Genomic DNA, 20,631 nt, shown 5'->3' with positions numbered 1-20,631 from the left:
TGTGGCAAATATAAGATTCCAGTGTGAACTGGTCACGGTCCTGAACTGAGCCGCATGCACACATGGCAGGCAAATGCCCTGGGCGGCTTGGGACAGTGTACCTCGGCTCAAGGTCGGGAATCCCTGCTCTCTGCTCTCACATAAAAGTCACATAAATTCTGATTTATTCTGCTGAGGTCGCATTGCAAAAAAATCAAACTTGTATCTGATATAGGACTGATATGAAAATGGCCCAATCCTGAATTGAAAATATCAGATTCCATGTGATTTGTACAGTTCACGCTGTTAGGAAAGACAAACAGATCTGAGTCACGTATGAGCAAAAGAATCGGATTTGGGCCACTTTTGCCTGCAGTGTGAACATAGCCTTTGGCTCATTTGAGGAGGTATGAGTCAAGGAGAAAAGAACAGATGCCACCGGCCAAAGTAATTGGCAAATATCGCATATACACATTGTAAAAAAATAAAAAAACTGTTGTTTTGATTATTCTCGCAGTCAAACTACTGCTGGGAGTGGAATTAAACTGGATCCATATTCATATGATGGGCTGGTCTCTCTCTGCCAATATTTCATAGTACTTACATAAGATCACCTCCAGATCTACTTCCTTAAGCCTCAATGGAGGCAACATTTTTCTTGAATGAATGTCTATTTTGAGATTTTAAATGTTCTATTTAACACTGTTGTTTACTCATGTTAAAGTTGCACTACTTTCTAAAATAGCTAATTTGTTTACTGCCGCAATTAGGAGGACTATGTTAATCCTATACTGTAGATGAAAGGAGTTGGAATGCAAGCACCTTCTGTGCAGTAAGTTAAGCCATTCACTCTGGAAAAATGTTGCCCTTTAAAGTTATGCTTTGCTCTTGCTCTCTTTTCGGGCCAAAACATACCTTATGTAAGAATGTGAGCGCGGACACTTCTGAAAAAGTATCACTTGGAAATTGTTAACACAAAGCAAATACGAGTTGCAGTACCAAGCAGCGCAGCAAGGGGCACATGCTTCTGCATGGTGTGTTTTGGCCCTTCCATTCACCGTTAATAAAAGTGACAACTTTCAACAATGGCATGAATTATAAAATGCAAAAACTGTCCCTTTCAAAATCATCCTCGGTCAGTCAGACTCATAGCGGTAGATGATTTTCTGCCATTTGAGCCAGAAGACAAAGAACTAACTTCAACAAAGAAAACCATGTAAAATATAAATTTTGTATATTGACAACAAGTATGGCCATAATACAGGTTCCAGATTGTTTTGTGAGTGTGGGAGGGTGGTAACAATAAAACAGACTACAATAGAGTTGCATTACCTACCTGGGGGTGAGGTCAAATCAGTCAAGTCCTTTGCTGCTCTTTAGTACTTAGTTGGGTGGTAACAATTTGTCATACTTACCCTGATAGAGACTCAACTGTCAAGACTTTCTATGTCTAGACTAGTGCTGCAGATCTGTGCCAAAATAACCACTCTTCCATTCTCCTGGCATACAACTGGAGGTGGACTGAAGGTTTAAAATTTGACACAAATCAAGGTTAATAAATACCTCTCGTTGCGAGATACACCAATAGACTATCAAAAGACAGCCGCACACATTTAATGACTTTCATTTCCCATCTCAGTAGCGCACATGCTATAAGGTTACTAAAACATGCAATCACAGGGGATCGACTTCAGATAATATCAAACCAACCTGATGTTTAAGCCAGATAAGAAGAGTTGAGATGTTTTCTGCATCATACAACTCAAAAAAAGAGGCGCTTCTATATTGATCAATAAAAGTTTCCCATATCAAAATAAAACCACAATATCAGACCCAGAAGGGCGTTACATAATGATTAATGGAATTTTGGGTAACATCAAATTAACCATAGCTAATATTTATGGCCCCAATGAGGACGACCCAAATTTCTGTCACAATATTCAAAACTCTTAAAATTCTCTGACTCAATTATCATATTGGTAGGAGACTTCAACACAGTACTGGATCCAAGTTTAGACCATTCTCAAAGCAGAAATAGTCACAAATCCTGGTGTTCCTTGGACACTATAAAACAATATATGAGTAATCTTGCTCTTGGCGATTGTTGGTGATCAAATAACCCACATTCTAGAGAATTCACATATAATTCATCACCCCACCAAAGTTTCTCTAGAATCGACTTTTTCTTGACAAGTAACTCCGCAGTGTTCATCATTACAAATCCTGAAATCCACCCTATTGTAATTTCCGATCACGGCTGATTAGTTTCAACCTCATAAATGAAACAATAACGGAACCCTCCCGGCAGGTGGCGGTTTAACGCCTCTCTTTTGACAGGTAAAGAATTTAATCATTTTTTTTCCAGAGAATGGACTTCCTTCATTAAACTGAATGACTCCCCAGAAATATCACCATCATTACTCTGGGAAACGGCAAAGGCAGTTCTGAGGGGTAGTATAATTTAATTCTCCACTCACAATTAAAAGAAAGGACAAGAATGCCAAAATAAACTCGAACAACGACTAAAGGAGTTGCACTCCCAACAAGCCCACTCATCCACTGAGCAAATTCGAAATGTGATCGGGACAATGACATCTCAACTTGATAATATCATCCATCAAAGGACACAATTCCTCATGCAACGAACAAGAGCAAATTATTTTGAATTCAATGACAAATCAGGTAAATTACTTGCCAATCAATTGAAACGCAATTGAGAAAAAACACTTATTACAGCCATCAAAGATCAACAGGGTAGGATAACATACATCAAGACATCAATAACATATTTAGAGACTTTTATAATAAGCTTTATCACTCGGATAATGAGGCTAATATTTCAAACATTCACTCATTCCTTGATGAAATTGAGCTCCCTAAACTTTCGACAGAGCAGGCTACCACTTTAGATCAACCACTTACTCTAGAAGAGGTCAGGAAAGTTCTCTTTTTTATGCCCAACAATAAATCACCTGGATCAGATGGCTACCCAGTGGAATTCTATAAACACTTCTGGCCATTTATATCCCCATTATTCATCAGAATGGTTACAGAGATTAAGTCAACCTCCACCATGCCTCCACACATGAATACCGCTCTCATTTCAGTTTCGCTCAAACCCAATAAGGACCCAACCCTCACCTCCAGTTATAGACCCATAAGCCTGTTTAATTGTGACCTTAAAATTATAAGTAAAACACTAACCAAGAGAATTGAAAATGTAATTCCATTTATAATTCACCCAGACCAAACAGGCTTTATCAAAGGCAGACACTCATCCAGCATTATGTGTAGTTTATTCAGTTTGATCATCATATCTTAAAGGAACAACTTAAATACTGTTACTGCTTCTTTTGATGCCGAAAAATAATTTGACAGAGTTAATAGTACATATCTCTTTTCAATCTGCAACAAATTTGGCTCTGGAGAGTCACTCATTCAATGGATCAGAATCCTGTACAACTTACCATCTGCCTCTGTCATCACCAATGGTTACACTTCACAGCGTTCCACTCTACAACATGGCACAAGACAAGGATGTCCACTCTCCCCTTTACTATCGCCATCTTTATTCAACCCCTTGCAGTGGCCTTCCGTCAAAACAGTAATATCATTGGCATACAAACAGGAAAATCTGTTCACAAAATCAGTTTATATGCAGACAAAATCTTGTTATGTTTACGGAACCCAAATCATCCCTACCAGAAGTGTTCAATCTTAAATAGTTGGTCATTACCGATGGTTACACTTCACAGCGTTGGTATTGATATCTCCACCAATCTGTCGGATTTGTTTGCCCTTAACTTCACTCTATTACTTAAATCCATTGAAGAAGACCTCATTCGAACAACCTACCCATCTCACTAAATGGTAGGATAGCAGCAGTGAAAATGAATATACTTCCAAAAATAAACTATATATTTTCAATAACCCCAGTGCAACCAACAGTGCATTGGTTTAATACTCTAGACTCAATAGTCAATACATTTTATTGGAAATACAAGAAACCGAGAATTATTCTAGCAACACTATAGAAATACAAAGACTGTGGAGGCCTAGCAGCCCCAAACTTTAGATAGTACTATCTTACGAACCATCTTTAATTTATAATTAAATTGCTACAACCAGAGCAACAATTGGGCCATGGATAGCAAGACATTGAACAAACAGAATGTCAGGAGTTATCATCTGGTTATTAGTTATTATTAGTCAGTTATTATCTGAGCTTATTTGCAACAACACCTTTTCTCTAACCAGCAACTCCAAATTGCAACTCATCCAATATAAGATTCTGCACAGAGCTCATATCACGGAACACAAAATGTTCTAAATGGGTTTTGTGGATGAAGACATTTGCTCTCACTGTTCCCTTAATACCAGAGATGATTAATTTCTTGCCTTATGGCTCTGCCCACCTATCCTAGCATTCTGGAACAACATCACCAAGAAGCAATCAACCCTTTTGGGTCACAGCATTCCAATCTCCCCGTCTCTATGTCTTCTCGGCAACCTCTCTCCAGTCGATCCACCACTTAAACACCACCAACCCATTTTGATCGCCTTAACAATTGCCAATGAAACAATTTTACTCAATCGGTAAAACAGATAATCTCACCACATCCCAATGGTTAGCGTTATTAATAGAATACATCTCAATGGAAAAACTATTGGCAATATCTAAAAACAATGTTGATTCATTTCATGACATATGGGCTTCATTTAGCTCTGACATAACTCCATCACTGGGGCTCACCATGTGGCGTCCTTCAGTGGGGCCGATCTCCTGTAGTCACACCAGGCTGCCGGGGTACCTGTCCTGTGGCACTCTCAGTGCGCGGGGTGCTCGTCCCTGTGGGGTGGGGGTGCCGTCTGCTGCCCTCTGTGGTCCGCATGCCCGGCAGCTGGGGGCTGACCAGGGGCCTGTTGGGGGCGTGGAGCTGCCCAGCGTGGCGGGCCGCTCTGCCCCAGCGTTCTTCTCGTCCGTCCCGAAATTTTAATCCCACTTATATTAGACTTGAACACATACACTTGCACACTAATCCTACTCCGAACAACACTCCACCAGACCATGGTCTGCGGGGCAGGGGGGGTGCGAGTGATTCGGTTTCGACTTCCGTGAAGGACTCGCAACCCCAACCCTGCAATTTTAACTGCAATAGCCAACAGCACACATTAAGCACTGGGGTTTCCCGGGGTGGCGGGTCGCTGGGGGGTGTTGGGGCATGGTTGGCCAGGGGTGACCGGGTCGGCCCCCCCACCGGCTGGTCTGGAGTCCTGGCAGCTTGCACCTGGTGGCTTAAGGTGTGCTGTGACCTGGTGGGGCTGCGGAGAGTGCCCGGGTGCCTTCCAGGGCCCCTTGGGGGTGCTGCTTGCTGTTGTGGGTGTGGGTTGGGGTGTGGGGGCAGCAGTCGGCCTTTTGCTCTTCCGGCGCGGCTAACATCCAGGCGCGCTGAGCACACTCTGCTACATGGATGGGCACTCATTGTCACGCCGGGTGGGGTGTCTGGTCGGCTGCAGTGGGGTGGGCCTTTACGCGGGGCATGGGTGGGCATGGGGGTCCCGCCAGCTCGCCTGCAGGCCGGGCGGTTCGGCGGGGTGTCGGCCTGTCGGCGCGGGGCCTGGTTCCAGGCCTGCGACCCGTGCCTGGCGCCTGCGGACTGGGTTCTGTTCCCGCAGCTGCGTCTTGTGCCTGCACTTGGGGGTGGGTTGTATATGTGCACCCCTTGGGTGCGGGGTCTCCTTGTGCTCCCTGGGACTGGGGCATGCTCCTCGGAGCCAGGCATGGGGGTTGCTCCATGGCCCTCCAGCTTCTCTGGGAGCCCGGGTGTCTTTTGTGGCCGCAGGGCAGGGCGCCCGGGGCATTCCTGCAGCCGTAGAGTGTCTACGCGGCTGCGGAGCTCGGGGGGTGGGCTTCGGGGGGAGCCCTTTCCGCTGCTTGAAGGCACCACGACATAATACCAACCTTATACACCAGAACCCATTGAGATAAGTCATTTACACTCACCGGTGGACACCTTACACACACACACGCATGCGCACACACACACACACAAACAGGCGGTCCCATCTCATACACACACACACACACACACACACACACACACACACACACACACACACACACACACACACACCACCACTCCTGCCGCATTCATTCCTCTCCTTTCCTCCCTCATTTACTGCCATAATTATGACAGGAAGAGGCTACGTGCCCAACTGTAGTTGTAGTTTTCCTGGACCTAATTAACTGTTTTTCAATACATGTTGTCGTCTAATGTTTATGACTTTGTGTAAATGTTGTTTGGTTCTATGTTTAATTGTCTCAGCCGTGGTGATTTTCCCCCTCTTGAAGTAGTGATCAGTTGTTTATAGACCCAAACATGATAAATAGTTCTCCAAAGAGGGGGGTTGGTGGTGGTTCTCTATAACCAAAAACTGTGCTCTTGTCATCCTACAGGTCATCCACAGGACAGAGTTATTGCAGCAGTTCTTGATGATTTAAGAATTAATAAAGAGTTGCACTGCAGGTTGAGAACTTGAACTCCACTTGCAGACTAACTCTGTTCTAGATGCAATGGCATACAAATACTCTTTGTTGTAAACCCAGCATGCTGACAGCACAGGTGGTAGAAAAAAAATAAAAAATAAAAAGTTTCTGAGCACCTCAAATCAAATGGCTGATTGGTAAGTCAAGACATTTGGCTTCAGATTAAATAGAAAATCATCTGTTGGTCAGTGGAATCACCGTGAAACATCTCTGGAAAGGCAAATTGGCTCACTTGCAGCACTCAATCTGCCTCGAGGCATCACCGCGAGGGCAGCTGCAGACTGATGATATCGGATTAAATAAGTGCTGCCATGGACACCGTACTCAGAAAATCACTTTCATTGAACCAGAAAATACTCTGCCCTCTCCATGGATGCAACACTACCTGCCTAAATGTGTCGTATTGAGCATTTTTATTTTTCAATCTATCTAGCTACCTAGCGAGGTAGAGATTTAACCATAATCTGCTTTGAGTATGTTGCAATTTCACCCGGTCAACACAGAGTGCTTAATGAGAGTCAAGCAACATTACCTCATATACTTTGAAAGGGTAAGGGTTAGGGTTAGGGTTTAGGTTAACATGTGGTTTTGGGAAAAGATGTGTTCACTAAACTCACGTGTGGAGCGTTGTTGATCACAGGGAGCTATGAATAGAAAATCCTTTTCATGCCTCGACTGAAAAGCAAAGTCTCCTTACATTGTGATAGTATGGCCAGCAGGGCCTTCTTGAAGCTCTCCTTTGCCCTCTCCAGATCCTCCTCGTGCTGGGCTTTCTCAACCATCAGCCGGCGCACATGGCTATTGGCTGACTGGACCATGGAGTAGAAGTGATTGGCCGTCCGGCGGTTGACTTCGCCTCGATCGATCCAGGTGTACAGCACTGCAGTGGCCTTGCTGAACTTGGGATCGTCTGGGCACATGGGGGTGGGGGATGGGGGGGTTACCAGTGAGTTAGCATGAGCAAGCGCTCCTCAGAACAGCATAGGAGTGGTACAGAAAAAGGACAACTTTTTGCACACACCTGTCAGGAAAACGCTACTTCCTTGCATTGCCAAAGGACCACAGACAGATTTAAGACAGTAGTAATTCAAAAATTTGTCGTTTGTGTAGAAAGTTAAGGAGGATTGTTAAAATTAAGATCCAAAATATTATTTTGGTAGAATCCGCGGTGACGGAGAAAGATGGACAAAACTGTTAATGCACTGATGAAGGCAATTCCTGCATTTTACCCAGCTGGATATGAAGGAGCAGTTAACAAGTGGATGTCGGAATGAACAAATTTGATGACGGTAGGAGGCAATCTTATAAAACAGTAAAATTAAATATCACACCACGCCGCCGGCGTCACAGCAGATTTAGGAAGATAGGGCAAGCACAGACTTGACACAGACACAAACCGCAAATGAGGAATACCCCAATCAAAGCAGTGGGGTAAGATAAATGCAGTGGATTAAATATCGGGGGAGACACATGCGCTCACATACCACAAACACTAACACACACACAACAACAACAACACACACACACACACACACACACACACACACACACACACACACACACACACACACACACACACACACTATACAGTATATATATATATATATAGAGAGAGAGAGAGAGAGAGAGAGAGATAGAGAGAGAGATAGAGAGAGACCAGGAAAAGACCAGAAAAAAGCAACAAAGTCAAGGCAAATCAAATATTATGGTTAGGGTTATTTTTTAGATGCTCACTGTGTTGGTAGTACAGTTTGTGTAACCTCAGAAATATTGTAATTAATAGATCATGAGCCGAGATGGGAAGGCACACGAGACAAACACCTTGCTCATACTGTGGGCAAAACATTGGCATGTCTGATTCAGCTATGCTGTATTTCACTATCAATTCATCATTAACCCTGTGGGGTGGTAACTCTTCAGCCAATTTCAGCATAACAGACATTAGATCTGCTATTAATAGGGTTGGGCCAATAATTGGGCAAAATGTTATGAGGTGTCTCAGCTTGTGATTTGTGTAGTACAGCATGCAACATACCCACAAACACACACACAGACACACACATACATACACACAGGACAGTAACGGCAGCAATTTTGGTGACGTTTAAATCAAATATGGACCAATGTTAACACCAACCTCTTGATCAGATTTGGAAGGCCGCACATGGTATTAGATTCATAGCAGCACCATGATCCGCTGCAAAATGTCAACCAAAAGACTGACACAAAGCCTCTTTTAGTGAATTAGGTGCCACAGGATAGGTTCAGTTTTTTATCATATCGGGAAAGACATTTTCGTAGTCGATTTTAATTATTTATGGAAATAATGCACATAAAAACTTGCTCATTGGTGCTCATTGTGCAAATTGACCATAATATACAGGTGTGGGTTCACAAATGTTATGGATCAATCAGTCACCCACTGTTACCCGAGATTGCAAGCTCTCAAAACAGGCATCCGCACCACCTCTTTTTAGGAGGAAATGCCCCTCACCCTCGAGACCCGTCAATCTCTGCTCAATCTCATGAACTACCCCACTTATATCCTGGTTCCATTTTAGCTTGTGTGAGCATCGACAAACACTCAGCCACCAAATGACTTTGCGAAACTTTCCTGGGTGGACAGACTTTGCGTGGCTTCCTTTGAACCAAGTGCCGTGCCAGGTTTGCGAGGAATTACCCTAATCAGCTGACCAAAGACCAACAAACTGCTTACCTTTCAGCCTCTCTGCAATCTGTGCAGCCTCGTGTTCAGAGTAGTGCATGATCGAAGGTGTAGAAGGGGGTCGGAGGCGATCCTCATTTACTTTTTGGCGGTGCCTCTCCTCTCTAGCCAGCAGCCGCTGTCTGCACTCCCACTCATAAAGGTCATCTCTGGCTTGAGCAAAGTCTACGTGGATCCTTCCAGAGTCTTTCTTATCTGTGCTGGAGCCGATGCGCATCCGGTAGCCTGAGAAAGGAAAGCATATGACGATATTTCTGGTGTGATATGCCAGTGACCATGGCCTAAACGTAGATGGTTCGATAAAAGTTGATAAAGTGGTTAAAGCAGACTTTCAGACACTTGAAATAAACAACAAATATACATTTTTTATTACTCTTAACTATCGATAATTCATGTTCATACTAGTCCACATGATAACCTGATATTTTGTCTTTGGCTACAGTAAATTTTGCGCAAAGAAAAGCGAAAGCAACATAATTCAAATCAAAATTCAAAAATGACTTTCACATGAGCAAATGTCTGCAGAATCTTTGCCCACCTGAAAGATAAAGTGCCTTGTCCACCATGAACTCCTCGCTGAAGCGAATGTGGCAGAAGTTCTTCTTGCTCTTACGGATAGCTGCAATCTCCCCACACTGTTCGAACACCTCCTTAATGATCTCCTCGCTGGCATTCTCTGGCAGACCGCCAACAAACACCGTTTTACAGCCTGGGGGGCGCTCCCGTGTGGATGGCGGGGGTAGTTCTGTTCACGCAAATGTTCAAATTAGTTTTTCAAATGACGACGCACCATCTCTCCAACTCACTATTGCTAACCTCTGTGTCTTCTCATTTTCAACTGACCCCTGATGCGTCGGTCAATAAATGTAATTTTTACATTTATTCTAACTTGTAGAACCATGTACCTTGTAGCTGTATATGGCATCCATCAATCAACAACAGAACATCTGAGCTGTTATTTTATAATTTAAAAAATAAATAGTGACATTTTATTTCTAGCTGGATATAATAGTATCTCTTCAGCAGAGAATAGGTTGTAGCTAAAAACAAGACTGCTGTATCTATACAGTTTTGATAAAGGATTTGATGAAATAAAACAAGAACGCACTTGTTTCAGTTAACATGAAGGGTGGGTTTTCTAGATGCACTAGGAACTTACTTGGGTTTTGCGGGAATAGTGTGCAACTCTTGCAGTGGATCATCTCCTTTATTAGCGGCATGTCTGGTGGAATGGGAGGCGGGGGAACCAGACTGAAGCCTGCCATCATTGGGTTGATTGGAGTAATGAGGCCCAAGCTGTGCTCACAATCCTGGATGCACAGTGAGTCTGGGAGATGAAGCAGAGATGAAAAAGTCACAGAGAGGTTAGGACCACAGAGTAGGCACAGTCTCTTGGATAGCATACTGGTAGCATTGGAGATAGATGTTGCAACAAGATGAGAAATTCCAATTTTTTTTTTTGTTGTTAGTGGCAACCTTTGTGAAATAATTGCTGGAGGGCATTGAGTAGTGCTTGTCAATAGTCTTCATAATTTCTTTAAATCCGTCATTTTGTACCATGTTGGCTGGAGTCATATCGTTGGCCAGGTGATGGGTAATATGTCCGTAACCTCCTTGCCTTTATGGCAGCTTGAGGGGTAAGGCGATGAACTGTATAAAGTTTCTGTTATTGAGGATTGTTTGTTTGGCGGTGACATTTTCCATGTTTATATAAATGGTGGCCCCATTGGACTGCATGTAGCACAGTCCAAAGCTGCAGCAGAATGGAAAGTTTCTCAATCGTAAATCGCTGAGCGAGGTGGTGCTATGGACAGTTATAAATCAACTGGAAACTTCCAGCTTTACAAGTCTTCACTTAATTCCAATCTAAATGAACATTACTATACAGCAACATAACATAAGACATTATCCTCCCTGAACCTGGCAGGCACTCTGCCTCTGCGTAGAGTATAATCAACAATAATGACCTGCCCCCACTGCAACACAAGAACATTGGTTCCACTGTGGAAATATTAGACAGGTCGCTTTAGACATATGTATTTGTTTAAGGGTCTCCACCCCTTGTATACCAATAGTTTTATCATGTCATAACAGCCATGAGCAAAGGGCAAAAGCATTTGTTTTACTGCACTTCATCCATATACACATGTGGCAGATCCGCCTGCCATCCGAATGGCGTTATCAGGGCCCTCCGACACAGGAACACAGACACAAACACAAACACACCACTTTCATGACAGAGGTTCCCCCATGTGTGTGTGGGGACGGGGGTTTTACATGTTGCTCGTTGATTGCTCTAACAAGCAACAGGCATACAGCCACCTCTGATCCGGGGCCCAATTACCTAGACCCAAGACAGGTCTGGCTGCTGTTCATTATTATGCTGCACACCACTCCCACACCACAATATATTATTCATGTGAGAAAGTTACACCGTAAGTTCCGGGAAATTACACAGAACATGTTGGTAAGTTACACTCTAAGTCCCCAAAGAGGTTTCACCGTAAGTTCCGGGAAATTACATGGTTTGTGACGGGAAGTTTCACTCTAAAACGCGGGCTGTCTAATAAAGCATTACCAACTTTTCTACCCGTGACTGCTGCCTGTTGGCATTATGGGTAACATGGATTTCAGGCCAACTAATCAGCTCTTTCGCATTGAGTAACGCGCATGTTGGTGCTTCAGTCAGAGAAAAAATGTATTATTTCACTGATTCATCTGACTTAATGTCACAGCACAAGTGATTTACATTATCTGAACATAGCTTATCCAGGTATTAAAGTGGATACAACTCATATTTTTTTTCATGGTGCTTAAGCTTAGTGTCTGATTATACTGTATTGCAATTTACTTACCACTGCATTCAATTTGCTTTATTATGCAGGCCAGAGGATAAAAAAATTAAATGAATTTATTTATTTTTATGTAGCCTAGTTAAGAGAGAGAACGGTTAATACACTTAAACGGTTTTTACATTGGATAGCTTAGTGGCATTATTGTCATGACAACAGAGCCAGCAATAAAGTCAAAGTTCAAGGTAAATCAACTCTTTCTACCAGTCAGATTCATCACAGGTCACAACATACATAGTCTTTAATGTTAACCTCGAGTAAAAGATTAAGTAGCCCTTATCAAATAAATAGGTTGATAAATATACAAATGAATCATTACATACAATAATTCCAGTGTTCTCAACCATTGGCAGTTTATTCACTATCAGTTGTGGGAAAGTGGCAGAAATATGGCTGCATAAAGGGTTACGAATTATGCTCATTATTTAAGTTATCTGTTTATTTATTTTGTTTAGCTCTCCTTAAAATGACTGCTGCAGCCAATATGTTTCAAAACGCGCAACTCTTACTTTGAAGGCGAACTGTCTCTGTTTCCGGCTCTCGACTTGCTTGTTCAACTTTCATTGTACAAGTTGGATAATGGAACAAACTGAGGCTTTGGCACGCTGAATTGCATTGCACGTCTTCATTCGATGTGACAATAACACTGGCAGAGCATTAACAGCGTTCAGGCAGCATTAGTTGTATAAGAAAGAGCTCAGACGTGTCACATGCATTTGCATTAGCACAAGTACGACAACGAAATTAGGCAATAGACCCTAAACTGGCATTTTTTATATTATATGTTATACAATGTGAGCTACTGCAGATGAATTATACGTCATGCAAGATTTTTTATACCCGAAAAATGTATTTTTACTTAGTTTTAGCTATATTATAGCATACATTTAATTTGTTTTTGGTTGATAAAAGACAGCCCTTTATTTTATGTCATTAATATTTGGAATTATGGTATTATTCGTTCTCTTGTCTGTCCTCCCGCAGTGCTCTTTCTCGCTATTCAACTTGGCTTTCCGGAGCTAAATCCTCACATGCAGTTATTCTGGGCTTACTCCAGAATTCCCGCTAGGCAAATCTCCCCCCTGTACTCATTAAATACCACCCCCACCCACCACCACGCAGTCTTTTATACAATGACAACAGTCAGCCTCAACATAGAAATACGCAACGGTAAAGCTTCCGCAAAGCCTCAAATCTTACAAAAACAATTTGTCAAATAGATTCTAAGTTGAACCTAAGCCGACAAAAAAAAAAAACAAAAAAACAACACAAAATGTAATAGTGTCACTGAATGCATTTGTTAAGAGTACATTTTTACATCATAAGAGATTACCTTTGAAAGGAGTAAAAGTACACTCAAATACAACCACATTGTGCACGTTCTGTACAGGGACAGATGAAGGCTTGGCTCTGGGCAAAATGTATTGATTCATTTAATTCATTTCCACAGTGCCTCATTAGAAAGGACCTCAGGAAATCCGAACAAAGCCCATTTATCATATCCAAATGCTCCAGTGGCTGTGCACAGGGTGAATCTCTCTGAGGCCATGCGCTCTCCAACAAAGTGTGACAGTTATACTATATACTGTAGGTCTGTGGGATTCTCTGTGCGCAGGCTTTTAAAAATAAACACATATCCGGTCCTTCGGTAGTACACAGATTCGTAGAAGCAAAAATCTTTGTCTATCTCTGTCTGTTACAACCTGTTCTGAAGATAGCACACTAAATTAAAGACTCAACACTTACAGATTCTACTTAAAAAACGCCTAGAAATGTCTTCAAGTGGCAATCCATTGTCGTGAGTTGGGTGGATTACACTGCACTGGATTCCACAATACGTTGTATTCTTAAAATGAAAATATTAAATTCTCAAAGCAAGCCACATAATCTTGCTAGATCAGATTCTAAACCAGACTATGGAAAATATCTAAAAAAAAAGTTCCTCCACTAAATAAATAGTTGCGTTGTTGTCTGTATCTTTCCTCTATGTCCAAATCAAGCGTTTGATTTTTCTTTGCCATTGCTGCCATGTTTGCAGTGCATTGCACTGCTGCCTCACAGCAAGAAGGTCCTGGGTTCGATTCCCGCCTGGGGCGCTGTTGGCACTGTGCGGGGTATCTCCCAAATAGGAGTTTTTCTGTTTCTGTTTGGAGTTTGCATGTTCTCCCCCTGCTCACATGGTGTTTCCTCCACCTACCATCAGTAAGGACCCCCACCAAAAACATTCACACATCATCGTCTGACCAGCGATGGACACTTGTTACCAGGTCCCCGGGCAGGTCGACGAATGCTGCTCACTGCTCCTGGCTGCCCCCCCGGAGGAAGGACAAGCCAGGATGGGTCAAATGCAGAGGTCTCATTTCACCGGCCACCATCCAAAGCATGTGTTTGTGTAGTGTGTTGCGTGACAATTAAAGATTCTTCTTCTTCCATATGAATTTTCAAATTACTAATTTTACTGATATGAAAGAGATTTTATGGACATAGTTAACCAAACACGTCATTAAAAAGTTAAAAGCCACCTCAGACAACAAAGGACCTTTTGTTGTCATTTATTTCTATGACACTCCATAGAGCAATTAAAGAATTCCATAGTCATCACCATTCATTTTTGACACATAACTGATTTTAGCACCAAAACAGTTTAAAGCAGTGCTTGGGCTCAGACTTTGCTATTTTGGCTCATTTGTGCCGAGAAAATGAATAAGAGGGAATGTTTGGGGAGATGCGGACTGGGTGGATTCTGCAGAGAGAGTTGAGGTAAATTAACTGTTCTAAATAGTGAAGTGCAACGCCTAATACCTAACATCCCCTACAATACCAATTCCAATTCCAATATGGGAATCGGGCTGTGTAAAGTAAATTAATAAACTCAGAATTGAGACCTACCGGACACCAACTGCTGTCCATTGATGCCCATTGGCACAATGCCCATGTTGTTCATGGCTGTGGTCCAGGCTCCATGGTGTGTGACTGGCATGCCGAGGTGGTTCTGTTCGGTACCCTGACTGCCTACTCCACCCACTGCTGAATGGGAGGAAGGGAAGGTAGTGGGATCAGGTCGTACAGGTCGTTTGGCAGCATATTATAAAAAAAAAAAAGGCTTTGGTCACAAACACGTTGAGGGCACAGTGGAAGGACTGACAATGACTGTTTCTTAAATGTTTTATCAATTTTCAATCATGTATAAAGAGCACCCGGTTAAATATAAGATAAGCTAGGATAAAAATTACTAGATTACATTGCTATAGGTTATGTGCTCGTGGGTGATATGGGACAAAATGCTGTTAGGCTAAAACAAACCAATGCTAAGGCCACTGGCATAATGCGACTTAATTGAATTTGTTTTCCTAGAAAATTATACAGCCAAACTTTAACAATGTTAACTGTGTTATTGGAACCAAAATTACTAAAAATTAGTAAATTTAAATGTTATGGAAAATCATACATTAGGAAATAAATTGAACTGCATCTCAGTATTTAATTTCATTTAATATTTTCATTTTAATATATTGTAGTGAGCTAAGGCTTCTTCGAGCAAGCAAGAGACAGGAGATTTGACTTCCCAACCAAGAGTGTACTGTATTCCTCAGAGTGCTCAGCATTTAACAACCAACACTGTTATCACGGCAGGTCACTAGTGGCATATACACTCTCACTCCTGGTGCCACAATATTAAAACATAAGTAATAACAATCTATCATAACACATGTAACATGGCTAACTAACAGTAACAACGGAATAACAATTAACATTACTGTAACTAAGAACACATAAAACAATCCCCTTCCCTGACAACCCCAAAACAGACAATAAACAAAGCATGCTGGGAAATCACCGCCCTACCTCTATTCCCAAACACGCTACATTGTCCCCACCTGGCTGGTTAGCTGTCCCCAGCAACCCATGTGTCCACCACAAAGTCTCTGAGGTGTTGGGCAAGTTGACACTGTGCCGGGCCCACCCAGGGGGCCCCTCGGCTGCTTCCCATGGCAAGGCACAGACTGGAGGCTGCCCCTCTGCATCTGACTCACCCTCAGATGGAGCCATGGGTTGAAAGAGAGCAAGCCGATTGTGATGAAGAACCACCACCCGGTTCCTTTTGATCAGCGGCACCACCCAGAACACCACATCAGAAAGTCTCTCAAGGATCGTACAGGGTCCCACCCAGCGGCTCATCAGCTTCGGGGAGAGGCCTTTCTTCCTCTCCGGGCTGTAGACCCACACCTGCGCCGCGGAGGCCAAATCCTCCCCTTTGGCGCACTGGTCATAAGCCCATTTCTGACAGGACCCAGTGCATGAACTGGTCAGTTTATGCACTGCCCGGAGCCGCTCCTGAAGGTGGTGAAAATAGTCCAGGCCCGGCTCCCCGGCCACCTCTGGTTTGGGGGAAGGGCCAAACACCAAGTCCACAGGGGTGCGGAGCTCGCATCCAAACATGAGGGCTGCCGAAGTGCACTTAATGGATTCTTGCGCAGTTGTTCGATATGCCCAAAGGACCAAAGGCAAGTGAAGATCCCAATCTCGCTGCTGGTGGCTCTTCAGAATAGCGAGTTGGGTCGCCAAGGTGCGGTTAAAATGCTCGACAAATCCATCACTCTGTGGGTGCAGCGGCATAGTCCGCATAGTCTGCAAACACCTGAGCCTCGAAGTTCCGACTCTAGTCGGGCACCCTGAACCGACAGAACATCTCGTCTACCAGGTGTGCGACGGTGGTGGCAGCACTCTGGTCGGGAACAGCGTAGGCTTCGGGCAATTTGGTTCTGTGGCAGGAAAGGGGCCCAAGATGTCCATGGCTACCCGCTCCATGTGAGCCCCCACCTGGTACTGCTGCAGAGGGGTGCGAGAACATCAAGTCGGCCCTTTCTGAGCGGTGCAGGTGTCACACTGGTGGACATGGAGCTCAACTTCTTGACGACACTCTGGCCAGTAGAAGCGGGACCGGAGGCGATGAAGCGTCTTGGTGACCCCGAAGTGACCAACCCCCGCGGAGCCATGGACGAGCTAGAGTACTCTGGAATGTAGCTGGCGGGGCACCAGGAGCTGGAAGACTTCGCGATGGCCACCGGGAGTCTGCCAGCGGCGATGCAGGAGTCCTCTACGGCTGATGAGGTTGGCCCACTGCGAGTAGAGGGCCTTCATCTCCATGTCCAGTGCTGAGACCGCTGGCCAGTCTGGTCGGTGGCCTGCTCTCACCCACTCTTGAATCCGGGAGAGCACAGGGTCTTGGCTCTGCTCGTATTGGAGTTTGTCTGGGTTAATGTTCTCAACACTGTGGTTGCCACTTTCAACGTCGCTGGATCCTCTCCCTTGACCCATTGATAGTGCCGGCACTCTGCCTCCTCACAGGGTCATCGTGACAGCACATCGGCGTTGGCATGGAGACGGCTAGCCCGGTGGCAAATCTCAAAGTTGTAGTCCTGTAGTGTCTTTAGCCACCGGGCCAGCTGTCCCTCTGGTTCTTTGAAGTTGAGGAGCCAGGTGAGGGATGCATTGTCGGTGCGCAGAAGAAACTGTCTTGTATGTTGGCCAACCAGAACTCGTGGTCGACATCGCGGTTAGCAACAGTCAATTGAAGGGCTCTCTTTCCCCGCATTCTGGTGCGTTGTCGGGTGATGTCGTGATGCGGCCCTTGGTGGGCTCCCAGACTAGCGGTCTCAGGTTGATTGTGCCTGGCAGTGTCCCGGGGCAGACGATGGAAATGGTGGACCCAGTGTCCACCAGGGCTCTGCATAGCGTACCGTCCAGGTACAGCCCCTGAGCCCAAACCAGACGTCCGAGCCTCAGGTGTGCTCTGGTAGAGGAGAAGCTTTGTACAGGTGGCAGTTCCTCCACTGTGGCACCCCATTCTCATTTAACGCTGGCTGTGGTGCTGGGCTCTTCGGCTCTGGTGCTGGGCAATAGGGTGTGATGTAGCCCGGTTCTCCGAATCGGTAGCACTCCCCCGTTGGCCGCCTGGCAGTCCTCTCGTTTCCCCACCGAAGTCTTTGTTGCGGGGGTGCACTTTTGACCATGCAGAATGCCTTGTAATCGTCACTCTCCACACTGTCTGCTTGGCGCACTCGATGCTTCGTGCTGGGGAAAGATCACTCGTAATTAGCACATGTTCACCCTGTTCAGCTTCTGCCAGGGCCTTGACCAAGGATCTTGGGGCGTGCAGGAGGATGTGTTCTCTAAGCCGCTCTGGCTGCAGCCCCTGAACGAAAGCGTGAAGCGCATCTCTTCCTGTGCTGTGTTGGGTAGCCCTGTCGCACATACAGCCGGAGGTCCACGACGTAGGCACCCAGGCTCTCTCTCTCTCTTTCCTCTGATGGTTGACCAGCTTGTCCCGTGCGTCGTCGGCGTAGATGCAGAGGCCAAACCGATGCTGTAGCGCTCTCTTGATGGTCCGCCAGTCTAATCGTTCTTGTGGCTAGAGGTCAGTGAGGATCTGCAAGGCTTTTCCGTCCGGAGCGAGGGCGACTTGCACAGCGATTTCTTCTGAAGTCCAATGACTGAACTGTGCCGCCAGCTGCACTTGGATGAGGTAGGTCTCTCCGTTGTAGCGAGATAGCTTCAAGGTTCCCCGTCTGGTGCTCTCCGGCAGCGCTCGTGCGGCTGGCGATGGGGCGTTGAGAGCGCCGTTGTTGCCGGGGGCTAGGTGAGCAGGGAATGGCCTGGCCAGACCCAGTGGCAGGGTGGCCCTGTCTTCTGTCACTGCAGCCGGTGCCAGCGAGTCACTTGTTCTCCTCTGGCTGCTCCGGCAGAGATCTCTAACCGTCGGTCAAGGATCGCTGGCCCGATCCGGCAGGCTTCCCGGCGTTCCCCCGGCGGTTCTTGACTCTTCTTCAGCCGAGCACCCTCGATGTTTCGCAGTCTCCCCTGGAGGCGTGTGATGAGTTCTTCAATCTCTTCTAGCATAGCTGCCATCTTGCATCCCACTTCTGACACCAATGTAGTGAGCTAGGGCTTCTCCGAGCAAGCAAGAGGCAAGAGATTTGACTTCTAAACCAAGGATATCTTTATTCCTGAGAGTGCTCAGCATTTAACAACCCTAACTAACTACCTAACTAACTAGCTAACTAACACTAACAACAGCATTACAATTAACATTACTGTAACTAAGAACACATAAAACAATCCCCTTCCCCGACAACCCCAAAACACGCAATAAACAAAGCATGCTTACAAAGTAAGAACATTTCTACAAACAGGTTTGTGAATGAGGTCCAATATATCGTGGGATACAATTAGGAAATCAATCAATCAATTCATCAATCTATGCATATTTGTATAGCAATGACCCAAGTGATCTAGATGGTTTGTATTTAGACAATAGTTCAGAGTGGTCAAGTGTAGCAAGACCTGGCTTTAAAGCAGCATTTTGTAACTTTTGGTGATTTGGCTTTTGGGATTTGGTGCCCCTACGATTTCTGAGTGCAATTGCACTTTTACACCATTGCTGTAAAAATCAGTCTGGCGTCCGAAAATAATTGATTTTACTGGACAAATTTGAACCTTATTGGTCACGTTTCAGTAACAGTCTGTTACAAATATAATGTACACCTAGGTTACAGTGCCCCTTGCACAGACCTCGCCGCTTCAGTGAGCACTCAGTCCATGGCTCAGGGGGATCAGCCCCCTGGTACCGGTAGGTACCAGGCATGGCAGATTGGCTCACACGCACTAGTAAGAGGGTGAAACAAACCTTGTGGTGCAAATAAAGTGAGTGCCGGCTGAGGTTCAGGTGCCAGGTTAGCACCACTGCCCCTTCTCATCTATGAGATGTCAAGAGTGTGATTTTTGTTTATCAAAGTGTTCATTTATAACTAGTTAAATCAGAATTGCAACTACTTTGAAAACATAATTGAATGCTCAAACAGCTTTCCATTTATGTTGCAACAGCAATGGCGCAATGGCAGAAAAGCGCATCCTTATCAAAACATAGAATTTCACATGTGAATTCAAACAAATATACAAAACAAAACTATTGTAGCAAACTCTCTAAGCCTTAGAGAGTTTGCGAAAAACAGTTATCCCTTAGAGTCTAAGGGATAACTGTTTTTCGCTATCAACTTCAATAACAAATTATACAAAAAAAAGAAAAAAGAAAATGTTTTCTTACAAATGCATGGCTGAGGAAAAGACTCAATAGTTTGTTCCATACTGCTGGCCATTGCAGGTGGTCGCCTCTTCTCTGCTGTCCCTGTGTTCCTCTCATCAGATCCAAACAGACAGACGGAGTCATTCAGTTAGAGAGAGAACTCCATCATACTCCACCTGAGAAGACAAGAGTTGCCATTGAGAAAAACATGAAAAATAAATATATATTTTTTAAAGTGTGATTATAACTTATCAAACAGGATAGGATTGTTGGGATCTTAGCAGCCTTTTAAAAGAGTAATTTCCAACCACTACATTTATTCGGACAATGATTGTGGTTTCACAGTCCGCCTTTCTTTTTTCCCTTACCTTTTTTTTAATATTTTTTAGTAGCTCTCTACTCTCCACAAACATGAATCAACGTCAGCATCCTCCCTCCACACTTT

The 20,631-nt window shown here is 44.4% G+C and overlaps 1 protein-coding gene across 1 annotated transcript in view; it reads right to left on the bottom strand.

The window, feature by feature from the left end:
• enox1 (ecto-NOX disulfide-thiol exchanger 1) overlaps positions 1-20,317 on the bottom strand; it is a 41,948-nt gene extending 21,631 nt beyond the window's left edge. The window contains exons 1-6 of the mRNA XM_080018538.1: positions 20,208-20,317; positions 14,993-15,130; positions 10,411-10,578; positions 9,790-9,996; positions 9,243-9,476; positions 7,224-7,436 (exon numbers count right to left, since the gene is read on the bottom strand). Of these exons, the coding sequence (XP_079874664.1) occupies positions 7,224-7,436; positions 9,243-9,476; positions 9,790-9,996; positions 10,411-10,578; positions 14,993-15,130; positions 20,208-20,259 (1,012 nt within the window). The 5' untranslated portion in view covers positions 20,260-20,317. The remainder of the gene's footprint in view (positions 1-7,223; positions 7,437-9,242; positions 9,477-9,789; positions 9,997-10,410; positions 10,579-14,992; positions 15,131-20,207) is intronic.
• Positions 20,318-20,631: the final 314 nt, after the last annotated feature.

This window comes from Zeus faber (assembly GCF_960531495.2).
Source record: "Zeus faber genome assembly, chromosome: 18".
NCBI classification, from domain to species: Eukaryota; Metazoa; Chordata; class Actinopteri; order Zeiformes; family Zeidae; genus Zeus; species Zeus faber.
Note: the sequence above shows the minus strand (reverse complement) of the source record. Positions and strands in the feature narration are given on the sequence as shown.